This window comes from Schistocerca nitens, chromosome 2 (genome assembly GCF_023898315.1).
Source record: "Schistocerca nitens isolate TAMUIC-IGC-003100 chromosome 2, iqSchNite1.1, whole genome shotgun sequence".
NCBI classification, from domain to species: domain Eukaryota; kingdom Metazoa; phylum Arthropoda; class Insecta; order Orthoptera; family Acrididae; genus Schistocerca; species Schistocerca nitens.
Window position 1 is genome coordinate 729,645,332 of NC_064615.1, and position 25,543 is coordinate 729,670,874.

Below are 25,543 nucleotides of genomic sequence, written 5' to 3' on the forward strand. Positions count from 1 at the left end.
ATTGCACTCTGGAGAATTATATGCTGAGTAAGTGCATTAAGGATGGATGTAAATCACATGGTTCATGAATTTCTCACCCAGTGCAGGGTCCCATGTGACTGGAAAAAGTACAAGTGACTCCTTTATGTTAGAAGATTAAAAGAATGGACTCACAGAATTGCAGATCGATATACTTAACATTGCTTTACTCCCAATTTCTAGGACATATCCTCAGTTGAAATATAACAAATTACCTTGAGACAGAAAAAGCTTCTGCCCATAAATCAGCATGGATTTAGAAACCATCACTTGTGTGAATCTCAGCTTGCCCTTTTCTCACTTGACATCCTGCAAACCAAGTATGAAGAGCAGTAGCTGGGTTATATATTCCTAGGTTTCCAGAAAACATTTGAAATGGTGCTTCACTGTAGACAGTTAATGAAGGTACGAGCATACTGATTATATTCCCCAATATGTGAGTGGCTCAAAGAGGTCTTGAGTAATAAAAGTATGTTGTCAATGGTGAGTGCTCACCAGAGGCAAGGGTGTCATCAATACTGCCCCAGGGAGATGTGATAGGACCGCTCTTATTCTTTGAATATGTAAATGACCATATGGACAGGTTGTCTAACAATCTGTAGCTGTTCGCCTATGATACTGTGGTGTACATGAATATGTCATCATTGATTGACTGTAGGAAGATAAAAGATGACTTAGACAAAATTTCTAGTTGGTGTCAGCTTGATCCAAATGTAGAAAAACATAAGTTAGTGCCGATGAGTACAAAAGCCAACCCTGTAATGTGCGAATACAGCATTTAGTATGTACTGCTTGACACAGGCTCATAGATTAAATAGCTAAGTGTAACACTGCAAAGTGATATGGAATGGAATGAGCATGTAAGGATGGTAGTAGGGAAGGCAAATGGTCAATTCCAGTTATGATGCAAATTTTAGGGAAGTGTGGTTCACCTGTAAAGTAGACCACATTAAGATGACTAATAGGACCCATTCTTTAGTCCTGCTCAAGTGTTTGGGATTTCCACCAGGTCAGGTCACTTTGTGTCTTTGAGCTTGAAGAATATTCCGGTTATTTCAGTTCTTCTGAATTCCATTGCCATATTTCTGACATCTCAGAGTAGCACTTCACTCAATATCCACAATAGTTTGTTAGATATGTCCCAATCACCGTCTTCCTGTGTAGTTTTTACCCTTTAGAGGTCCTTATAGTACCATGGAAATTATTCCCTGATGTCTTAACATGTGTCCTAAATACTGTCTCTTGTTCTAGTCAGTGATTTCCACATATTCCTTTCCTCACCAATTTTTTGGTCAAAACTCCTCATTTTTTGGGTTCTGTATGTCAGTTGGTGAGAAAGAGACCCTTATAGGATCACTTCACAGTGAGTCTGTGTGTCTGACTGTTCAGATTCTTTTATATCACAAACAGGAAGAGGTATCAAGTTAAAACTTATGTCAAGGTCTGTTACCCCTTGGTGGTGTAAAATGTTTAAGCTTCTAACTCAATGTAATCAAAAGATAAGCAATTTTTTTCTTACTTGCAAACACACATCAACACCTACAGGGTACTTCCCACTGACTTAGTCATGAAATTTTGCAAGAAGCTAGGTTTCACAGTACAATTAAAGGAAAAATCCGAAAATAGTTAATTTGTAATTAGATCACATAAAAATATTTTTTTTGCTATTCAAAATTTACATTCCAGTCATTAACTTGTCAAAAATCTCGGACACTACTCTAAGGATTGTGATCTAGTTTTCATTAGTATATAGAATCATATAGCAAACTGCTGTGAAAACCACACCTTTTCCATGTAGCTGTGTTATGCAAAAGGCAGCCCAACTACCGCTCTGACAGTCTATATCTACTGCACATACATCATCTGTAATGTTTCAAATCAGAATAATACTGGTAACTGATGCAGGATTGCACAACTCCAAAATAAATAAAGTGTATGAAAAATTACAATAGCAAATGCAAAATCACACAAAAAATTTAAACTTAAAAATTAAAACATTCTCTAAAGTATTGGAATACCTGAGACTGATATCTGACCAGTATAAATATCGATAATAGGCAACAATCATTGAGATTCTCAATTCTAAGGATGGATGCACTATCTATACACTTAATTAAATGTGTACAGAACTCTTGATGCATCAGTCCTACTTGCTCCTATATGGATTTGTTGTAACGTATCAGACCACTTAATTTTTAACATTCTTCTGTAACATCACACATCAAATGTTCAAATCTCTTCTTTTACCATTCCCATACAGTCCATTATCCACATCCATACAATCCTGTGTTCTAAATGTACACTCTCAGAAATTTCTTCCTCGAGTTAAGGGCCTTTGTTTGATGTTAGAAGATGTCTTTTACTAAGGAAATCTCTTTTTTCCTGCACTAGTCTGCTTCTTATATCCTCCTTGCTTCATCCATCATGCATTATTTTGCTTCCAAAGTAGCATAATTCATTCATTTTTTCTGCTACAAGGTTTCCAGTTTTGATGCTAACTTTATTGTCATTATCATTTCTGCTACTCTTCATTACTTTAAACTTTGTTGGTTTATTGTGAATCCATATTCTGTGCTCAGAATGTGCCATTCCCTTCAACATGCCCTGTAATTCTTCTTCACTGTCACTGAGGGTACCAATGCCGTAAGTGAATCTTATCATCAGTATCCTTTCACCCTGAATTTTAATTCCATTCCTGAACCTTCCTTTATTTTCATTATTGCTTCTTTTGATGTGCAAGTTTAACAATGTGGGAGAAAGACTGGAGTCCCACCTTATGTCTAGTTTAATCCAAGATCTCTTTTGGCCTTCTTTTATTATTCTTCCCTCCTGGTTCTTGAAAATTTTGTATACTACCCATCATTTCTTATAATTCACACCTATTTTTCTGGGAATTTTGAATAACTTGCACCTTTACACATTGTCAGTTTCTATGAAAGTGTCTTGATTTTCTTTGAATCTTGCCTCTGTTATCAAGCACAACAGCCGCACTGCCTCTGGTACCTTTACCCTTATTCAAGCCAAACTGATCCACATTTTACCTTTCTACTATTTGTCATATTACTCTTGTCAGAACCTCAGATGTAAGAACTTTTAGTTGATTTTGTGGTAGTTACTGTATATCTATGTTTGTTATCTTTATGATTGTGTGGATCACATACTTCCAAAAGTCCTATGTTGTGTCTCCAGTGTCAAATATTGTACAAACTAACTTGAATAATTATTTGTTTACCTCTTCCCCCAATAATTTTAGAAGTTCTGAAGAAGTGTTATCTATTCCTTCTGCTTTTTTTCATTACAAGTCTTCAAAACCTATGCCAAACTTTTACTCTAAAACTGAATCCCCTACCACTTCCAAATTGCCAGTCATATCTTCTTGTATCACATCGGCAGACAGTTTATCCTCCTTGCAATAGCTTTCAATGCTCTTTTTATCTCTCTGTTCCTTTTTCATTGTTTATCAGTTGAATTCCTTTAACACTCAATGTTGATGTTTTTTCTACTAGTTCCATCAAAAATCATTTTGACTTTTCTTTAAGTTGCAGCTGTCGTACCAATAACCATTTTCTTTTGGATTGCTGCACATTTTGCATGTGTCACTTCAATTTATAATCTTTGCTCTTCCTATTTATTTCATTCTCAAATATTTATATTGCTGTATTTCTTTCTTTTATTGAACATTTAATTATGTTTTATTCTTTTTAATCAATTGAAGTATTTATTTTGTTACCCAATGTTACTTCGCAGCTGCTTACTCTTACTTGTATTTGTCAGGCCAACTTCAACGATTGCCCTTTTTAAGGATGTCCATGCCCTTCAGGTGCACTGCCTACTGTAGTATTCATCATCACAGTGTCTTCAGCCTCAGAGAGTTTTAAAAGCACTTCACCACCCCTCAATATTTCTGTATCCTACTTCTTTACACGTTGTTTCTTCCTGATGATTTTGTTATACATTTAACCTATAGTGGTTGACATGGTAGATGTCATATTCAGTGCAGCTATTTACTGGAGTTTCAAATAGGCGCCTCTCAGAATAAATTTAAAAAATCTTGTGATAGAAGAATAGAATATGGGGGCTCTGTTGGCTGCTTCTTTGTTTTCCCGGATTGTGTCCTCAAGGTTCGACTGCCTCAAGACTTTACTGTCTTCAGCGCAGAATTATATGCAATCTTGTATGCTCTGGAGCAGACGAGGCATTTTCCCTGTGCTAAATCTCTTGTCTGTTCCAATTCTCTGGGTGCCCTTCACTCTCTACAACCATTGTACCCAGCAGATAAAGTAGTCCAAAATACCCAGGATGCCTTCATCCAACTACAATGACTGGGGAATGAGATGTCTTTCTGCTGTGTACCAGGACACATGGGTATTGCAGGGGATAAAAGGGCAGATCTAGCAGCCAGTGAGGCATGTTGTGCTCTGCCGATATTTCAGTGTGTCATCCCATTGCATGCTATAGTCTCGCTTTTGGGCTCCAAAGTCATGCATCGATGGGTGTATGAATGGTGGGAAGTAACAGACTGTAAGCTCCATATAGTAAAGCCCACAGCATGGCCATTGTGTACCTCTTTCAGCCACATTAAAGGGACAAGGCCCTCCTTACGTGTCTTCACATAGACCACAGCCATAGGAAGCATGGTTTCTTGCTCCATCAAGAGCACCTTCCAGTGTGTTGTGCTTGTGGTGTTCAGACCACTGCTTATCACATTTTATTGGACTGTGTTTTATTTTCTGACCAGTGGGTTCTGGCAAATTTAGCAGTGAACCTGTCATCTATTATAAATAACTTTCAAATGAATGTGGTTAGAGTTTTAAAGTTTTGTGAATTGTCCAACATTTTTCCCAAGATTTCAGGGAGATGGTTTTAATGTGTTAACAGGGCGACTGGCTCGCCCATATTTTTCTGTAAGTAGTCAGCCAGTGACATTTGCCTGTATCTTTCTTTTACCTCCTTTGTCATTTTACTTGTGTTTTAATCTCATGCACAGCTACTTTTACTCTTTCTCCATTGTTTTGGAGCATATGAGATAGAGTACTTGTGTGGCCGATTTGAGTGCATGAGTGTGGAACAATTTTCAGTATTTTAGCCACATTTGTTTGTTTTAATGAGTGTGAGGATACTGATAACTTTACCGGTGAGTGCCCATAAGTGCCAAACACACACATATGACTTCATCAACATTTATTTGGTGTTATTTGATCCTATAAGACTTTCTCATGGAAATAGGAGCAGACTAAACAATGGCGGTGTCTGAAAGTTTATATAAACCTTGAATTGCATGGTAATGGTGCATTCTTAACTATAGTGAAAACTATCAGGTTTTCCCAGGGGGTTTGAGATACTTAACAATGTTAATGACTGAACTAAACTATTAGAGCCCTCACCTAAAAAATTTATCTTGATGGTCACCCTTCATGGAAACACAGAGATAAGGTTATCACTGATGCATTTCCAGTGCAAGTGTTCAGATTTATGCTGGAAAACTGAGTTTCTCTTTGACTGCAAATTAATTTTAAACAAACTGTTTGACAGTCAATCTACTGCTGATGCCCAGTTCCAGATTTCAGCAACTCAACAGTACTGGGCTGTTGCTGTACTTATTGTATTTACCTGCAATTTTATGTAGATGTAACTAACATTCATATCAATTTGCTTCTCATACATTTTTAGATATTAAACTTTCTATATGGAATTAGGACAGAGCATCTACTTATCCAATGCCAAAATAAGAACAACTGGACAATAGCTAGGGATTACACACATGAAGAGACTGGTTTTTTTCTCTCAAGATTTTAAAACTTTTTAAGAAATTTCTTCATCTAAGAATTGAATAAAAACAATGTAAAAATGAATAAACTATGTACTGGTACTGGAGTATGGGGAAGGTTACCCCGAAGACTGGCTTGCTTCACCACTTGTTTCTGTTTCAGCAGTTGGTAAGTAGATGCTCCTGTATAGATTTCAACTAACTTTACTTTCAGGATCGAAAATATCATATATAAATAGAAAGGAAGATTGGGACTTAACATTGGACAATTGGGGTTTAACATCCCGTTGATGGTGACACCATTAGAGACCCATCACAAACTCGCATTAGGGAAGGATTAGGAAGGAAATTACCAAAAGCCTTTCATAACAACCATCCCACTATTTATTTGACCAGTTTAGGCAAATCATGCAAAACGTAAATCTGGATGGTTCGATAGGGATTTGATGTGCTGTTCTCTTGAGTTTAAGTTCTTTGCCTTATCATGGTACTGCCTTACTAGATCTGAGTGGTTGCTATCAGTCAACAGAGAGCTAAGATAATTGCAAAATACTGTTACTACTAGCAGTAAAGACATTCCCAACAAAACGTGAAACAGTACTTGATTAATTCCTCCCAAATAAAGAAATTGACAATAATGCTAAAAATGCTGTGTCTTCTGTCACAGTAGTGAGGAATGAACAGGAACTTCGAGAAGTTACAAAGGCTACACAAGGAGTCTCTTACAAAGTCACACTTATTTATGCCAGTTTTTCATGTTACTCTTCAACATGAAGATACAGGTTTGATTCAATGCCTATTTAATGAATGTTAAGAGCCATAATAATTGCCCCATTTAAACACTTTTGGTCTGGACACAATATTGGCAGAGGCACTTTCTCATTCCCTTGGTGTGATGTATTGTCTTTAACTTTCATTCACAGAATATAAAGGATCTAGAACTTAATATTGACACTAATCCAACATATTGTTGGTATATTGGATGTGCACTAGACCACTCTGGCAGAGTGGAAGTGTCAGCCAAGGACGTATTACATCCAAAGACATGCCAGAATATTATAGTTCACCACCTAACTCCACGTTCCATAGATTACTTGCACAATTTTAGTCAAAATGATGTGGAAAATGCCTTTGTAGACTACAAATGGAGCATATAAATCTAATATTGTACACAACAGAGGGAAACATTCCACGTGGAAAAAATATATCTAAAAAGAAAGAAAGTGATGAGACTTACCAAACAAAAGCGCTGGCAGGTCGATAGACACACAAACAAACACAAACATACACACAAAATTCTAGCTTTCGCAACAAACGGTTGCTTCGTCAGGAAAGAGGGAAGGAGAGGGAAAGATGAAAGGAAGTGGGTTTTAAGGGAGAGGGTAAGGAGTCATTCCAATCCCGGGAGCGGAAAGACTTACCTTAGGGGGAAAAAAGGACGGGTACACACTCGCACACACACACATATCCATCCGCATATACACAGACACAAGCAGACATTATGTCTGCTTGTGTCTGTGTATATGCGGATGGATATGTGTGTGTGTGCGAGTGTGTACCCGTCCTTTTTTCCCCCTAAGGTAAGTCTTTCCGCTCCCGGGATTGGAATGACTCCTTACCCTCTCCCTTAAAACCCACTTCCTTTCATCTTTCCCTCTCCTTCCCTCTTTCCTGACGAAGCAACCGTTTGTTGCGAAAGCTAGAATTTTGTGTGTATGTTTGTGTGTCTATCGACCTGCCAGCGCTTTTGTTTGGTAAGTCTCATCACTTTCTTTCTTTTTTTAATATTGTACACAGATGTGATTCCAGAATAGCTGTTATACATTAAGTAAATTGTACTCATTGGTCAAGGAAAAGTAATTAGGATTATTCACATGAAAAAATTAACAAAATATAATGTGACACCAAGCGTAAAAAATCATGTTTTAACCATATAAATAAAAATGTTAATTGCGGTTCTTCTTTTTATCTCGGTTTATTAGTTGATTGAACAGTTTGCAGGTGTACTGTTGGTTCTATGTGTTGAACTAGCAGTACTCCCATGAACTGTTCATTCAGCATTATAATTGTTAACGGGAAGCTATTGTTGGAGAACATACCATTTTTTACTGAAATAACCAAGCCTACTGTAAGACAATGAAAATGTAAGTACTACATAATTTTTCTGCCTAAAGCTAGTAAAACAGAAATCACCAAAAATATCCAGATTTATTTGATGGAGTGGATAGGGGAGAGGAAGGTCAGGATAAAAGAACATATAAAAGGTATAGAATTGACTGAAATGGGTGATACTTAGTTTAATCAACACTGTTAGTGTATTATCCAGTATTTAACAGAAATAAAACTTAGTGTGTTTTACTTTTTAGCCTTCTTTATCTTATACTTTGATGTATTCAGAACTTGTTTTTCACTGTACATTCGTGGAGAATTTTTGAGCAGTCATTCACCTGGATGGTGTCATATGTGGACACAACTATCGATTTGGTGTAACAGGAAACATGATTTGCTTGACTAAGTGACATGTTTTCATTGATTCGTGGTCCAATATCAATGATCCCATGCCCACTGCAGTAATAATTGATAATGTCATTGGGTCAACATAGGGGTTGTCTGTTGCAGAGCCTCATGTTCAACAGCGCATTCCAAAACCCTTTTACCTGCATCAGCATTGTACTCTGCCATCAAATTTGACCCAAATTCCTGCGTAGCCTGCTTTTCAGAGCAAGCAAGCCTCTGATATCCATATTCTGTGATGAGGTGTGAACGTTCAACACCCCATCACCTACTTGTGTTTCATTGTCCTTTAACCACTTTCCATAGATACTCATGAGAGTAGCACGCAAGCACCTCGTCAGCTTCACCATTTCTGAAATGGTTTTTCACAGACTCCAGGGCACAGCAGTCTGGCCTTTGTCAAACTCCATTATGTCAGTGAGTTTCCCCATTTGTGAACCATATCATTGCTAGAATGATTTCCCACTTGCCTCAGTTCCACTTATACTTTTCTTACTGCATCACCTGCCAGTGATCCCAACAGTTGCTATTCAGTCTCACAATGTGCAGTAGTCCTAATGTTTTGGCTCATCAGTGTATTTCACACATTGATATGTAAGGAAGCAAAAGGAAGCTAAGGGCGAATGTTCTTGCTTATGGACACTCATTAAACGTATTTCACACATTCAAATGGTAGAAGGAAGCTCTAATTATCATTCCAATTTTCAAAACTTCAGATTTATCTTAGATGAAATATTTAAAGAGTGCTGCTTTAATTTAATGTCAAACATACTAAGTTTCCTTTCTTATATTTATCTAATGGCAAACAGCTGTTTTAAAAGATTGTCTAGGGCACAGAACATCATTCAGAAAATTAGACTTGACTCTGGAGTTCCTGTAGAAAATATTTTAACATTTTGATTAAAGTGCAGATTTTATAAAGTATCCTACACTAATATCTATTTTTAATTGCAAACATTGTTCAAGAATTAAATCCACCATTCTACACAAAAGTGCGGAGCTTTGTCAGAATTACTGCATGGTGATAAATCTTCTTCACGGAATGTGCATGGAAACTCTTCATCTCTTCTGAAAATGTCATTTAGCACAACAGACAAGTGATGCTGTTATCTGATTATACTTGGACATTGCTTATTTCTTTACAACCATGACAACTGTAACAGGATACAACCACTTTTCTCCTACTGTCTGATAAATACGCTCTCTACACATCAACACATAAAATCAAACAGCACATGACTGTGTCCCTTGCAAAATGCAGATTATCACTATCCAGTTAGAGCACAAATGCAAGCATGAAGGAAGCATACTGATTTAGTTTCTATAACTGCATCATGAAATGTGATTGTTGAGAATACTTGTGCTTCACAGCAGCCAAAATTCCCTAATAAAAACACACACACACATTCACACAGCCAAGCACACCTCACACATACATGGCTGCCACCACTGAAACCTTCAAACAGATTCTGATTTAACTGCTGGTGGTAGTGGCCATGTGTGTGTGTGAGGTGTGCTTACTTGTGTATTTTCTTTGCTCAAGGTGGCTGTGGCCGAGAGATATAATGTGTAACAGTCTATTCATTGTGCCTGTCTGTAACTCAATCTTTATGGTGAGTAGCAACCTATACTTTTGCTAATATTTGTTGATATTCCAACCTGGAGTTTCTACTGTTTGATTCGTGAAGTATGATTATTAATTCTTGTTCAGACCTGATCACATGGGCAATAGATGCAATTCAGTATTGATATTTGGTATCAGCTCTCTTAAGATATTAAACACTTGTAGTGATACATAATGTTAAGTTCTTCTTGTCATTTACATTTTTTCTGCTAAAGTGTTGAAGTTCTCGTATATTGTAGGGTGTCTCTAATCTTCATAATACATACTCCTCCAGGATTTGTTAATCCATGACACAATTACATTTCAGTTTGTTTAACATAGCATACATATTAGATCAGATGGTTCAAATGGCTCTGAGCACTATGGGACTTAACAGCTGTGGTCATCAGTCCCCTAGAACTTAGAACTACTTAAACCTAACTAACCTAAGGACATCACACACATCCATGCCCGAGGCAGGATTCGAACCTGCGACCGTAGCAGTCGCGCGGTTCCGGACTGAGCGCCTAGATATTAGACCAGAAACAAAATGTATACTTTCATGCAGGTCTTAGTTAACATTAGCAGAAGATACTTAAGTGGCTACACCTGACTTTTTGCATTGACACTGATGCACCCTTGGGTCAATGTAGGGACAGTGCCACTAAAGATGATGACCTATGATAACTGTATATTTATTACAGCATTTTTATATCCTGATGTAGCAGTTACTCACTACATCATCCACAGTGCTTAGATCAACCAATCAACTAACTGTCAGGGTTCAGAGATAGTTGGTGGGGAAAGTAATGTACATGCTCTTACTCACAAAGCAAATACTTGTCAACTTCATGGATGTTCTTGCCTACAAGTTGCTAGTGTCAACACACAATCATGGAATCCTGTGGCCCCATAACTGAGCATGTGACATACCCTTAGCCTAAAGCACTGTTTAATCTACTTCAGATGGTATCACATCATTTGTGATTAAGCATTGATTTTCAAATGTTGCCTGATTTTGCATCCAGACTTAATCATGTTACCTCATCTAAATTCATATAGTGACTTATGAAATTCAGACATGGCAAAACTTCTGATTCAGTTAAATCTTTTGTTGGATGTGTATTTATAGTTATGGAATAAAATTATAGAAAAATCTATCAGTGAGAGTTATCTAAGAAAAGGTGCTCTCCTACCTTACACTCATTCAGTCAGTTATATAAAAGATATGGTACTAAAGTGAGATGACACCTGTAGATAAACCACAATTAGTTCATAGTTTTTCCCATGAATCAAAAACCGACCCTAAGTTTCCTCATAAATAAAATTTTGTAAATATCCATTTCACACAATTTCCCTAGCTATTTAAGAAAATTGTGCTATAAAATCAGTTTCTGTTCTGTACTCAGGTTAATGTTCATGAGCCAAGAATTTTAAGTAGCACCACTCTTGCTCAAACTAACCTCCTGACTGATAAGTGCGGAATCTTTGAGACTTAAAAGCAATGGGGCAATGTTCTCAACATAAGACTACAAAGAATACCAGAACATCCTCACCCTTACAATCAGCAAAAGTTACAAATTCATTCCTGGAATCAGCTGCCTAACCCATCTTAGGGAGAGCATTCAACAAAGGACACAGTCTTTCATTTGGGCCCAATACTCTGTGAAAAAATAATTATCTTATTGTTTGACTGAATGTTATTGTGATCAGAGCCACCAGTTACTGATTTATAAAGTCTTATGAATATAGATTTTGGGATATAGTCATATTTCAGTTCATTATAATTCTTCTTGATGATTTAGGGAAGTGTCTTCCCATGCTAAATAATTTTATCTGGATTTAATTTCCAGATTTTAGAGTAGCCAAGGACAAAGACACATCACATCCTTGTTTAAGGCTGGAGCAATTTGCCCTCTCACTTGGTAGCATATCTAGATGATAGAAATATACATTCTATTTTATTTTGCTTGAGAAAAATCGCGTTTGTATATTTGCATGAGCATTACAGGATTCATACATACCATAAATGTATTACTGAAAATTGCCTGCCTATAACTTAAACATTCTATTGGTGTGGTATGATCATTTAGGAAGCCAACAATCTACTCATCTAATGCGTTGATATCATTACTGCCTCTGAACCGAAAAATGATTTTCACAAGATTTCTTTGAAAGGCACTAGGTTCAAAATCACTTCAAAAATAAATTCCTATCATATTAAACAGATTATTGACATAAACATGCTATTTATGCCAATAATGACATCTTCATTACATGCCTCCAGATATTTGGACTGTTTCTCAGTATATATCTGATCATTTGGGAAACGCCAAAGATTCAGTCAATGACCTTGACCTACTTCTTTGGCCATGGATTCTTATACAAACAACATTGTGGTCATTATTTGCTAATAACTGATACTGGCTTTGTGAACAGAGGATTGTAAGATTCAGTCAGTGACCTTGACCTAATTATTTCACCTTGAGTTTTCCGCCAATCCTCCTTTCACTAAAGATTTTACTGTTATTTTAATTTATGTTTCCCAGCTAAGTACATTTAGAAAATGTACCTTCCCAAGACAGTTTTGTACAATTTTTGGCATCGGCATCAGTCCACCTTGCGATTTTGTTTTTGTTTTTTTATTCGTTGTGCCCAACCCAGGAGCACATTTGAACTATCTCTCTCTCTCTCTCTCTCTCTCCCTCTCTCTCTATCTATCTATCTATCTGTCCGTCTCTCTCACTACTTCTTGATCCGTTAACCGTGTATCCTCCATTTTTATGTCCACCCTTAGCTTGTCGATGGGGTTCCAACAAATTTGTTAAATTTATAACTTTTATGAATATAATAGAGGGAAACATTCCACGTGGGAAAAATATATCTAAAAACAAAGATGATGTGACTTACCAAACGAAAGCGCTGGCAGGTCGATAGAAACACAAACATACACACAAAATTCAATCTTTCGCAAGCTTTCCTGACAAAGCAACCGTTGGTTGCGAAAGCTTGAATTTTGTGTGTATGTTTGTGTTTATAACTTTTATGTTTTTAGAAGTCTGATATTTTTATAATTAAATTCCTTTGTGAGTCTCTTGGTATAGTCCTTCTATTTAAGCAACCATAAAATTTTAATTGTTGCTTCATTATGGTATCTGTGATATTTTCTACATAAACCATAAAATTGTAATTGTTGCTTCATTATTGTAACTGTGATATTTTCTACAACTTGATAGATTTGCTTTTATTTCTTCTCCAATGAAATTCATTTTCCAGAATTATTCTTTCTTGTTTTTTGATGTTTTTGATTTAATATCTACTATCAGCTGTCTAGTTTCAGATGTATTAATTAATTTCAATATATTCAAGTAATTTTGCCATCGTTTAGCCTTCTGAGATAGACATGTTTTTATTATTACTGGTCCAAGTGAGTTAATATAGTCTTCACAGTACTGCAGTATTTTTGCCAGTTTTTTGGCTTAACTGTTCTGGCTCACAAATGTCACTGAAATTTCTGAATTTATTCTCTGGAAAGACTTTCCTAACTCTGGTGATTAAATCTTGATTGTTGAATTCTGATCTACTTTATCCCACACACCACATCTTCCTTGTTAACCAAAAGATATATTCTTCTGTACCAAAGAAAGGACAACATTTATTTCACTTTTAACCAATGACTTTGTTAGTAGTGCTTGAAAATTCTCATTGTGATGTAATTACAAGTTACAGATAGCATGAAATCAGTTATAGTTCAAATATTGCAGTCATTCATTTTATTTTAAATTGAAAATTAATTAACGATTATTGTTCAAAATTACAGATTCCTTCGACAAGAGCATGATACCCAATATGGTATCAAAAATCATAACTGCAATTTATTTTGGTTTGTATATGGTTATCCTAAGCCCAAAATGACATACTACTTCAATGATGAAATAATAGAAATGGGAGGACGGTACGACAGCAGCTACACACGGAATGGACAAGCTACGCTTTTCATTAATCGGTAAGTGAAAGTGTATTTTTAATTATTCCTCTCAAATTTTGTTACATATTAAAGGTTATTATATCAGTTAATATTGTAATGAGATTAATACCATTAAAAGTGATTGCACTTGAAATGTTTTAACATTAATTATTATTTTATTTCTTTGATTGAAGGATGTTAGATCGTGATGTAGGGATGTATGAAGCTGTAGCCACAAATGAACATGGTGAAGCAAGACAGCGAGTTCGGCTTGATATTGCAGAATATCCTACATTCATAAAACGTCCAGAGGAAACAATTGTTATGTTAAGGAAAAGTGGTCGATTGGAAGCAAGGGTCACGGGAGTACCATATCCTGAAATAAAGTGGTACAAAGATTGGCAACCTCTCACAGCTTCCAGCAGAATTAAGGTAAAGTGATGTTAGAAAAGTGACAAGTCTCTGTGTTTGATACCAAACAGATATTTGAATGATAGGCATATTCGTTCATCACATGGAAGTTCTGCTCAGTTAAACTTACAGAGATGTATCATAGACTACATGAAAAATGTTCATTGCTGTGAATGAAAAATAACTGTGGTATGTAGTCATAATTTTTTGAAATTATGTCACAAATATATGATAAGAATGAAGATGGTGATACATCATTTAGGTACCAACATTAGCAGAATGTCTCAATAGTGAATAAGTGAATACAGGTGAGTGGTAAGGGGCAAGGCAGTGATATTTTATTATTTGTTTATTTATCTCATAATGTACATTTACTGATCATATGATCAGGGTACAGGAGATGCATTAAATGTGTAACAAAGTTCATTAGTATAAAACTATAGCTAATGTTAGGCAGCAGTATTTTAGTAAGTGTGACTTTTTTGTTACCTCAGCAACAGAAAATAATGATGAACTAGATCATGCTCAAACTCTTATTGAGTAGTAGCATCTTTAAAGCATGATGTTATGTAGCATTTTTCTATGCACCTAGCTTTGAATATTCTTTCTTACATTTTAATTTGTTATAGATTATCATTGATATTTATTTGGAGATGTGAGTATATAACTTAAATGATGAGAGCATAACCTTATCTTCATTTCTTGTTTTAAGTGGCTGTGCAAAGTGGTTATCCTTAAATAATTACATTTAGGACATGGGAACTGCATGAAAGAAAAACAGTCATTATATTACAGAAATGTATACATACAGGATGTTTTAAAAAGTGGCAAATATTTTGAGTTTTGGTGTTAGCAACAATCTAAACAAGAAAAAAGATCAATAAACATGGGCTCTAAAATGCATACCCAAGAGCTATGAGCACTTGTTCATCTTCATTAATGTGAAACACATCTATTCTACTGTAAGCTCTTTGCTTTCCATGTTTTGGGAGGAGGTAGTATGGACCAAAACAGGGAAAAATGTTCAGTATACACGTGCTTTGTGTACCTTAAGAGCTATGACCACTTGTTCAGCTTTTCTGTTTTGGAACATCACCTTTCTATTGAATAAGTATGCAATTTAGAGCCAGTGTGTACTGCACTTCTTCTTCTTCTTCTTCTTCTTCTTCTTCTTCTTCTCAACAGTATCAAAGATGAATAAGTGCTCATAGCTCTTATGGTATGTATGTTAGAGCCCATGTTTATTACATTTTTTCCTTGTTTTGACGGTTACTATGGTTTCTTTCTTTTAAAAAAAAATACCATCCTGTATCTCTCTCCCCCCTCCTCTCTCTCTGTCTTTAATTCTTTGCCAAGTAATTGGTGGACTGTCCTCACATTAACTTATTGTTTTCACTCTGGAGTTTCCATATCATAATACAGGGTGTCCATAGTTAAAGTTCCAGTTTGAAAACACTGTAGAAGGAGATCTACTGCTCAGAATTATGTCAAATTTGAACAGCTTTTATTGATGCAGTGGTAAACATCATGGAACAAAAAAAATTTAATAGTTTAAAATTTTACAAGTAGATGGTGCAATATACATCTTAACATAAATGGGTCGGCTACAAGTAACAGATGAACTGCTTCTATGGTTTGAGTTACACATTATACCATCTCTAATGTTCAATGTGCTTGATTGCAGAAGTTCAGTAGTCAACAGTTAGGCATATGCCCATCCACAATGACAAGATCACACCACATTGGACGGGAAAAATCTGTTTTAATTGTCCTGAGGCCAAAAAGCACACAAAAAACAATATGACAGTAGTTTCTAATTGTCCTGGGGCCAAAAGCCACAAGCAAAACATAATTAAATTGATTCTTAATTGTCCTGGGACCAAAAATCACATGATAAGCAAACTAACATTGGTTTCTTATTGTTGTGAAACTGGCACAAGATATGTTCAATGTGCTGTCCAACATTTTCTGCCAGAAGTTGAAATTGAGATATAGCGTGTTTCACAACAGACCATAGTGTCTCAAGCATCATGTTCAGAAAGCATTGTGCAATGCATGCCTTCAGTTCAGTTCCTTTCATAATTGGAACATTGAACACAGAATTTTTCAGATAACCCCATAGCCAGAAGCCTCACAGTTTAAAATCAGATGATGTGAACCTCCAGGCTGTTGGGAAATTATGGCTGATAATGCTAGCATTTCAAATATACTGCTACGGCAGCCACTTCACTGGCTGTGCAGAGGCGTGCCATCTTGCATAAAAATGATCCTACCTACTCATCCACTCTGTTGAAGGGGTGGATTGACATTAGTGTGCAAAAGACTCTCAGGGCGTTTACCAATGACAGTACAGGTAACAGGACCTGCAAGACTCATCTCCTCAAAAAAATATGGCCCTATGATAAACGATGCTATTAATCTGAACCACAGTCACCTTTGCAGAATGAAGTGGTACCAGTTGATGTGCATGTGGATTTTCCATTGCTCGTATTCTGCAGTTCTGTGTATTGAATGTCTTTGGAGATGGAAATGGGCTTTGTCTGTCCACAGAATGTTCCATGGCCATTCATTGTCCACTTCCATTCAAGAAAGCTATTATAGAGCAAATGTTTGTCTTGCTGGCAGGTTAGAAGGAAGCAAGTCCTGAACTTGGGTGATTTTATATAGACAGCAATGCAGGAAGTTTTGTAGAATTTTACACACTGTGTTCACAGGTTCATCCAACGTTCAGGCAATTCCTCATGCACTGCATGTGTGCAAACCACCACTCTACCTCTCCTGCAATGCTATAGCCATATCTTCAACAGATGTTGGGTCAATTGCTTTCCTCCCTTTGCCATATTGCACTTCAAAAGAACCCGTCTTTTCAAATTTTGTAATCATTTTCTCCAGAGCCATAGCAAAAATTAGACCAGTGCCTTTTTTCATATCCTCGAGTTTATGGAACTTCTGCAGGGCTACTGGCACACAGTCACCATTTTTGTAAAAAAAAACTATACCAGAAGGGGGCAATTCCTCATGGAGACAGCCATGTTAACAATCTCACATGCAAACTGTGGAACAGCTATATGCTGCGCATCTGTTGGTGTGCATATTCTGATGCTTACAGTGCTATCTATATGTCAGATTTTCATCTAATGTTATTTTGTTCCATGACGTGTCCCCATGCATCAATAATATGCCGTTAAACTTTTATATCACTCTGGTCATGGTGTCTTTCTGCAGCATTTTTGAAATTTGAACCATTTTATGGACACCTTTTGTTTCAGTCATATTCACATATTTTTCATATAATACTCCAACTAAAGAATTTTGCATGATTTGTGATTGTGTATAAAGAATAAGATTCATTTCTGGTTTCAGCATTTATTTTTAAGTGTTAAAAATGTAGTTACAGTTCGCCAAATTTGTTTCCCATGTATGGATACATTTCCTGTGTATTAGCTACTGTTGCTTCCAGTGAAAGAATACATTAAATATAATAGCGTTAAGCAAAAATATTAAATATAAAAGTTTTGGGTTAACAAGAAATTTTTGTTGTTTGTGTTGAGAGCTCTGGTTGATCAGTAACGTTACATAGAGATGAGGAGCCTAACTTACAATATTATGCTATAGAAAAAAATATATAGTGTTATGAAAATATTCTGTTCAATGTAGATATTAAAAAATCAACTTAGTTTTGACATTCAATTACTGCATATCAGTACATAACCAGATTTACATCCTGAATTATGCAGTCTTCAGATGAATTCTGTCTCTGCACAGTCATCCTGCATATTGAGCATGTTTTAACATAGCATAAGAAAAGGAATTTTAGATATTGGCACTCATTCTAGGTTTGCTGTTGTTCTTTCCTGTGCCATTTTGAAATAATTAAAGAATTATTGACAACCATCAACCAAACATTTTAGATAGAAATATTTAGTTATCAGCATACTTTGTATTCAATTCTAACTACCCAAGACAAATAACATGCATTCTGAAATGTTTCTTTTTGAGGATATGCTGCATATTTTTTGTATTAAAAATAGGTAATTCCAAAAATGCAGGTGTTGTATATGATTAAAAATTAGTTTTTATTTGCTACTCAATGGTTGTTGCAAAAAAGTTAAAACTGAAGGGAAATAAAAATGCAGTTCACATGGAATGCATTTCAAGTGTTTACAACTGAATATGTTCCTGTTAGGAACTCACACTAAATAGCTTAAATTTATGGTTGTATTTTTTGCTCTGTAATATAGCATGTTAAGCATATATAGAAAATTTGTTTATTGACATCAATCTCATGTACCTTATAATTTATGTTGTTGATTCTAACAGATACAGTTCCGCGAGCCAGATACATGCATACTTGTTATTAATGATGCCATCAACAAAGATGAGGGGCTGTATTCAATCAGTGCTCGTAATGTAGCAGGAAGTGTGTCAAGCTCTGCCATGATACGCATAGAGGAAAGTGAACAAGAATATGGTTACCTCACGTATAGCAAAGGTAGGAACATCAAGCCAAAGGCAAAACCATTTGAGGATCTGTATGACATTGGGAATGAGCTTGGAAGAGGCACTCAAGGTGTTACATATCATGCAGTTGAGCGGTTGACAGGTAATAATGAGTTACTTAATTCAGCACTCTAATAACAGCTCTTACTTTTGGTGGTTCTAATGCATCTTTTGAATATATTTCTCAGGTCGAAATTACGCTGCCAAAATAATGCACGGAAAGTCTGACCTTCGTCCATTTATGAACAATGAGCTTGATATACTGAATGTGTTAAATCATCCAAAGATAATTCGGTTGCACGATGCTTATGAAGCAAGGAATTCCTTGACTCTGGTGACAGAGTTGTATCCTTTCATTAAGACAAGCTGTTACTGCTATTGTAGTTCATCTTGTTATTTATCAAGAAAAATCAGTTTAGAAAGTTGCCTTGCAGCCAAGTGTGTTTTTAGTTAACATAATTCAACCACCTCACATACTCATAGATATATTTAACACTTATAATGATTACTGTTTTACTGAATGTTTTTTTAGATGGTTGATGGCAAAGGTTTGCAAAATGAACTGATATTCTGTTAGTTTCTTGCACTTGCTATGCAAATATTTAACAAAATTAACATATGCAAGTATTCATTTTCTCTGTCACACAAGGAAAATATAATAGAAAAATCTACAGTAGGAACTATGCTCATACTTCGACTATAATGCTACTCAGGTACTTTCACGTTATAGTTGTACATATTTTCATGAAAGGATGTTGTTGTTGTTGTTGTTGTTGTTGTTGTTGTTGTGGTCTTCAGTCCTGAGTCTGGTTTGATGCAGCTCTCCATGCTACTCTATCCTGTGCAAGCTTCTTCATCTCCCAGTACCTACTGCAACCTACATCCTTCTGAATCTGCTTAGTGTATTCATCTCTTGGTCTCCCCCTACGATTTTTACCCTCCACGCTGCCCTCCAATACTAAATTGGTGATCCCTTGATGCCTCAGAACATGTCCTACCAACCGATCCCTTCTTCTGGTAAAGTTGTGCCACAAACTCCTCTTCTCCCCAATCCTATTCAGTACCTCCTCATTAGTTATGTGATCTACCCATCTAATCTTCAGCATTCTTCTGTAGCACCACATTTCGAAAGCTTCTATTCTCTTCTTGTCCAAACTATTTACCGTCCATGTTTCACTTCCATACATGGCTACACTCCATACAAATACTTTCAGAAAAGACTTCCTGACACTTAAATCTATACTCGATGTTAACAAATTTCTCTTCTTCAGAAACGCTTTCCTTGCCATTGCCAGTCTACATTTTATATCCTCTCTACTTCGACCATCATCAGTTATTTTGCTCCCCAAATAGCAAAACTCCTTTACTACTTTAAGTGTCTCATTTCCTAATCTAATACCCTCAGCATCACCCAACTTAATTCGACTACATTCCGTTATCCTCGTTTTGCTTTTATTGATGTTCATCTTATATCCTCCCTTCAAGACACCATCCATTCCGTTCAACTGCTCTTCCAAGTCCTTTTCTGTCTCTGACAGAATTACAATGTCATCGGCGAACCTCAAAGTTTTTATTTCTTCTCCATGGATTTTAATACCTACTCCGAATTTTTCTTTTGTTTCCTTTACTGCTTGCTCAATATACAGATTGAATAACATCAGGGAGAGGCTACAACCCTATCTTACTCCCTTCCCAACCACTGCTTCCCTTTCATGTCCCTCGACTCTTATAACTGCCACCTGGTTTCTGTACAAATTGTAAGTAGCCTTTCGCTCCCTGTATTTTACCCCTGCCATCTTTATAATTTCAAAGAGAGTATTCCAGTCAGCATTGTCAAAAGCTTTCTCTAAGTCTACAAATGCTAGAAACGTAGATTTGCCTTTCCTTAATCTTTCTTCTAAGATAAGTCATAAGGTCAGTATTGCCTCACGTGTTCCAGTATTTCTACGGAATCCAAACTGATCTTCCCCAAGGTCGGCATCTACTAGTTTTTCCATTTGTCTGTAAAGAATTCATGTTAGTATTTTGCAGCTGTGGCTTATTAAACTGATTGTTCGGTAATTCTCACGTCTGTCAACACCTGCTTTCTTTGGGATTGGAATTATTATATTCTTCTTGATGTCTGAGGGTATTTCGCCTGTTTCATACATCTTGCTCACCAGATGGTACAGTTTTGTCAGGACTGGCTCTCCCAAGGCCGTCAGTAGTTCCAATGGAATGTTGTCTACTCCGGGGGTCTTGTTTCGACTCAGGTCTTTCAGTGCTCTGTCAAACTCTTCACGCAGTATCACATCTCCCATTTCATCTTCATCTACATCCTCTTCCATTTCCATAATATTGTCCTCAAGTACATCGCCCTTGTATAGACCCTCTATATACTCCTTCCACCTTTCTGCTTTCCCTTCTTTGCTTAGAACTGGGTTTTCATCTGAGCTCTTGATGTTCATAAAAGTGGTTCTCTTATCTCCAAAGGTCTCTTTAATTTTCCTGTAGGCAGTATCTATCTTACCCCTAGTGAGATAAGCCTCTACATCCTTACATTTGTCCTCTAGCCATCCCTGCTTAGCCATTTTGCACTTCCTGCCGATCTCATTTTTGAGACGTTTGTATTCCTTTTTGCCTGCTTCATTTACTGCATTTTTATATTTTCTCCTTTGATCAATTAAATTCAATATTTCTTCTGTTACCCAAGGATTTCTACTAGCCCTCGCCTTTTTACCTACTTGATCCTATGCTGCCTTCACTACTTCATCCCTCAAAGCTACCCATTCTTCTTCTACTGTATTTCTTTCCCCCATTCCTGTCAATTGTTCCCTTATGCTCTCCCTGAAACACTGTACAACCTCTGGTTTAGTCAGTTTATCCAGGTCCCATCTCCTTAAATTCCCACCTTTTTGCAATTTCTTCAGTTTTAATCTACAGGTCATAACCAATAGATTGTGGTCAGAGTCCACATCTGCCCCTGGAAATGTCTTACAATTTAAAACCTGGTTCCTAAATCTCTGTCTTACCATTATATAATCTATCTGATACCTTTTAGTATCTCCAGGGTTCTTCCATGTATACAACCTTCTATCATGATTCTTAAACCAAGTGTTAGCTATGATTAAGTTGTGCTCTGTGCAAAATTCTACCAGGCGGCTTCCTCTTTCATTTCTTAGCCCCAATCCATATTCACCTACTACGTTTCCTTCTCTCCCTTTTCCTACACTCGAATGAATAATTTCTTTTATTTTATCATACATTTCTTCAATTTCTTCGTCATCTGCAGAGCTAGTTGGCATATAAACTTATACTACTGTAGTAGGTGTGGGCTTCGTATCTATCTTGGCCACAATAATGCGTTCACTAAGCTGTTTGTAGTAGCTTACCCGCGTTCCTATTTTCCTATTCATTATTAAACCTACTCCTGCATTACCCCTATTTGACTTTGTGTTTATAACCCTGTATTCACCTGACCAGAAGTCTTGTTCGTCCTGCCACCGAACTTCACTAATTCCCACTATATCTAACTTTAACCTATCTATTTCCCTTTTCAAATTTTCTAACCTACCTGCCCGATTAAGGGACCTGACATTCCACGCTCCGATCTGTAGAACGCCAGTTTTCTTTCTCCTGATAACGACATCCTCTTGAGTAGTCCCCGCCCGGAGATCCGAATGGGGGACTATTTTACCTCCGGAATGTTTTACCCAAGAGGACGCCATCATCATTTAATCATACAGTAAAGCTGCATGCCCTCGGGCAAAATTACGGCCGTAGTTTCCCCTTGCTTTCAGCCGTTCACTGTACCAGCACAGCAAGGCCGTTTTGGTTATTATTACAAGGCCAGATCAGTCAATCATCCAGACTGTTGCCCTTGCAACTACTGAAAAGGCTGCTGCCCCTTTTCAGGAACCACATGTTTGTCTGGCCTCTCAACGCGATACCCCTCCATTGTGGTTGTACCTACAGTACGGCTATCTGTATCGCTGAGGCACGCAAGCCTCCCCACCAACGGCAAGGTCCATGGTTCATGGGGGGCGTAAATGATGTAAAGTACCTTAATTAAGAGTGTACCTAACAATATGTAATGAATTTCTACAGCCGGCCGCTATGGCTGAGCGGTTCTAGACACTTCAATCTGGAACCGTGTGACTGCTATGGTCACAGGTTCGAATCCTGCCTAGGGCATGGATGTGTGTGCTGTCCTTAGGTTAGTTAGGTTTAAGTAGCTCTAAGTTCTAGGGGACTGATGACCTCAGATGTTAAGTGCCATAGTACTCAAAGCGATTTGAACCATGAAATTTGAATTAAGCCAGTGGAAACTATGCCGTAGACAGCAATTGTTAGCACAGTAATTTGCTCGCAGTATCTGATTAGAACAATAAGATTTAGTATACAGATTTACAAGTTAAAAACTGTTGCATGAACACTTGTACAATTCAGTACTCACAATAAAGACATATAGCATCCATAGCAATGCAAAAGATATTTACACAAGCAAAGTACAGATTCTAAATTCCATCACTCTCATTAAATTATGCATGTAAAAACAAACATACACAAAAAAAACTAAATTTTCAGTCCAATAACTTGTAGCATCAGATGATGGAGACACTTTGCCTGAGGTCTGTCTGCATGTCTGTCAGCATCTGAAGGTACATGCTCCGAAGTAACTTAGGCTGACTATTTTTTCTATGTCTGTGTGGTTGGTTTGACTCTTGTAACCACTAGTCTTAGACAATTCAACTGCTGCTTCGTAGTCACATAACAGTCTGATAGAATCTTTCGTGGGGTTTGGAGATATTTCACTTCCCACCCTTTGAAACCATGGAGCCTCATGGGGACATGACCATAAATTCTGCCTCAGTTGTGGATAAGGATACTGTCGGTGTTTCTTATTCTGCCAGGATATCACTGCTCCTTGAAATTTAAACAGAATTCTTGAACATATTCTCAATTTGAATATAGTAAATTTCCTTGAGACAGAAAATCTTCTGTCCTCAAATCTACATGGTTTTAGAAAGCACTGCTCGTGCAACACTCGGTTTTCCCTTTTCTCACATAATATCCTGCAAACTATGGCTGAAGGACAACAAGCAGATTCCATATTCGTAGTTTTCCTAAAAGACCCCATTAAAGGCTGTTAGAAAAGGCGAGAGCATTCAGAATAGGTTTGCCAATACTTGAGTGGCTCAAGGACTTACAAAGTAATAGAACCCAGTATGTTATCCTGGATGGCAAGTGTTCATCAGAGACACGAGTATCATCAGGAATGCCTCGGAGAAGTGTTACAGGCTGACTCTTATTCCCTATATACATAAATGATCTGATGGACAGGGTAGGCAGCAACCTGCAATTGTTTGCTGATGAAGCTGTGGTTTACTGGAAAGTGTCATCATTGAGTGATAAATGTATATACTTTACTGGAGTAGTCATCAGTAGAGCTCAGATTTATATACACTATAAAATATGCATAAAATATGCTATAAAATTTCTGGTTGGGGTGATGAATGACAGCTAGTTCTAAATGTAGAAAAATGTAAGTTATGCAGATCAGTAGGGAAAACAAACCATAAAGTTTGAATAAAGCATTAGTAATGTGCTACTTGACACAGTGACATCAATTACATATCTAGATGTAACGATGCAAAGCAATATGAAATAGAACAAGCATATAAGGATTGTAGGGGGAAGGCGAATGGTCGACTTTGCTTACTGGATGAATTTTAGGAAAGTATGTTTCATCTGTAAAGGGGAGTGCATATACCTCTAGAACAGTAGTGCAAACCATTTTATAGTACATGAAATGTATACACAATTGCAAATATGAACAACCATCAACTGTATAATGGAGTGAATATTTGTACGGGGGGCACTAGAACCCAGATTTCCCACTTATTGCGCAGTCGCCTTAGCATTAGGCTATCTGAGCATGACTTATGGCCAGTCCCATACTTCCATATGTCGTCCTGCACTCATACATCCATTATGTATATTCCAATACAGGCGAGACATTTTACTTGAAAGTCACTTGTACGGTGTCAATGTGTAAATATGATATTGCAGTGCCCTTGTGATTCCCAATTACAATACAGTGTTCCTCTGGATATGCATGAAATGTATTCACAGTTGTAAATATGGACAACCATTAGCTGTATAATGGACTGATGATGATGAAAATTTGTGCCAGACCAGGACTCAAACCCAGATCTTCCACTTATCACAAGTGGTCGCCTTATCATCAGGCTATCTGAGCACTACCCGTGGCCAAACCCAAACCTCCTTATGTCGTTAGTCATGTGGCTACAGCCTGTCTTTCCCCATAGTATCAAATCATCAGCAAAAATCAGGACATTTGGTTTTCAGTCTATGTTCTTGATAGATTTTTTGATCTTGTCCATTACTATCACAAACAGGAGTGGTGAAAGGGCACTTTCTTGTTTGTTGGTCACCCCTCTTGGTTTCAAACCATTCTGATCATGCATTGCCTATTTGGACACAGCTGTAATACTTTTGGTATTGCATCTTGACTTTATCATTTAAGTACCTTGGCACTTTTAGGTCTTCCAAATATTCCAATATCTTGTTTCGAGGAACTCTGTCATATGCTTTTTCAGTGTCCACAAATACAATCACAGGATTTATTCCTTATTCCAAATACTTTTCTGTCCGCATTCTTACTGCAAAAATAAGAACCACAGTATGTCAGCCTTTCCTGAATTCATGTTGTTCTTCCTCAAGCAAAGGTTCTACTGTCATTCTAAGTCTCATTTCTGTG

General features: G+C 36.9%; 1 protein-coding gene across 4 annotated transcripts in view; it reads left to right on the top strand.

The window, feature by feature from the left end:
* The window catches only part of LOC126236930 (obscurin), a 681,004-nt gene that overhangs the window by 548,702 nt on the left and 106,759 nt on the right, over positions 1 to 25,543 (top strand). For all 4 annotated transcript variants that reach the window (XM_049946608.1, XM_049946610.1, XM_049946611.1 and 1 more), the window contains 4 exons: positions 13,723 to 13,908; positions 14,064 to 14,301; positions 18,601 to 18,883; positions 18,969 to 19,125. In XM_049946608.1, the coding sequence (XP_049802565.1) occupies positions 13,723 to 13,908; positions 14,064 to 14,301; positions 18,601 to 18,883; positions 18,969 to 19,125 (864 nt within the window). The remainder of the gene's footprint in view (positions 1 to 13,722; positions 13,909 to 14,063; positions 14,302 to 18,600; positions 18,884 to 18,968; positions 19,126 to 25,543) is intronic.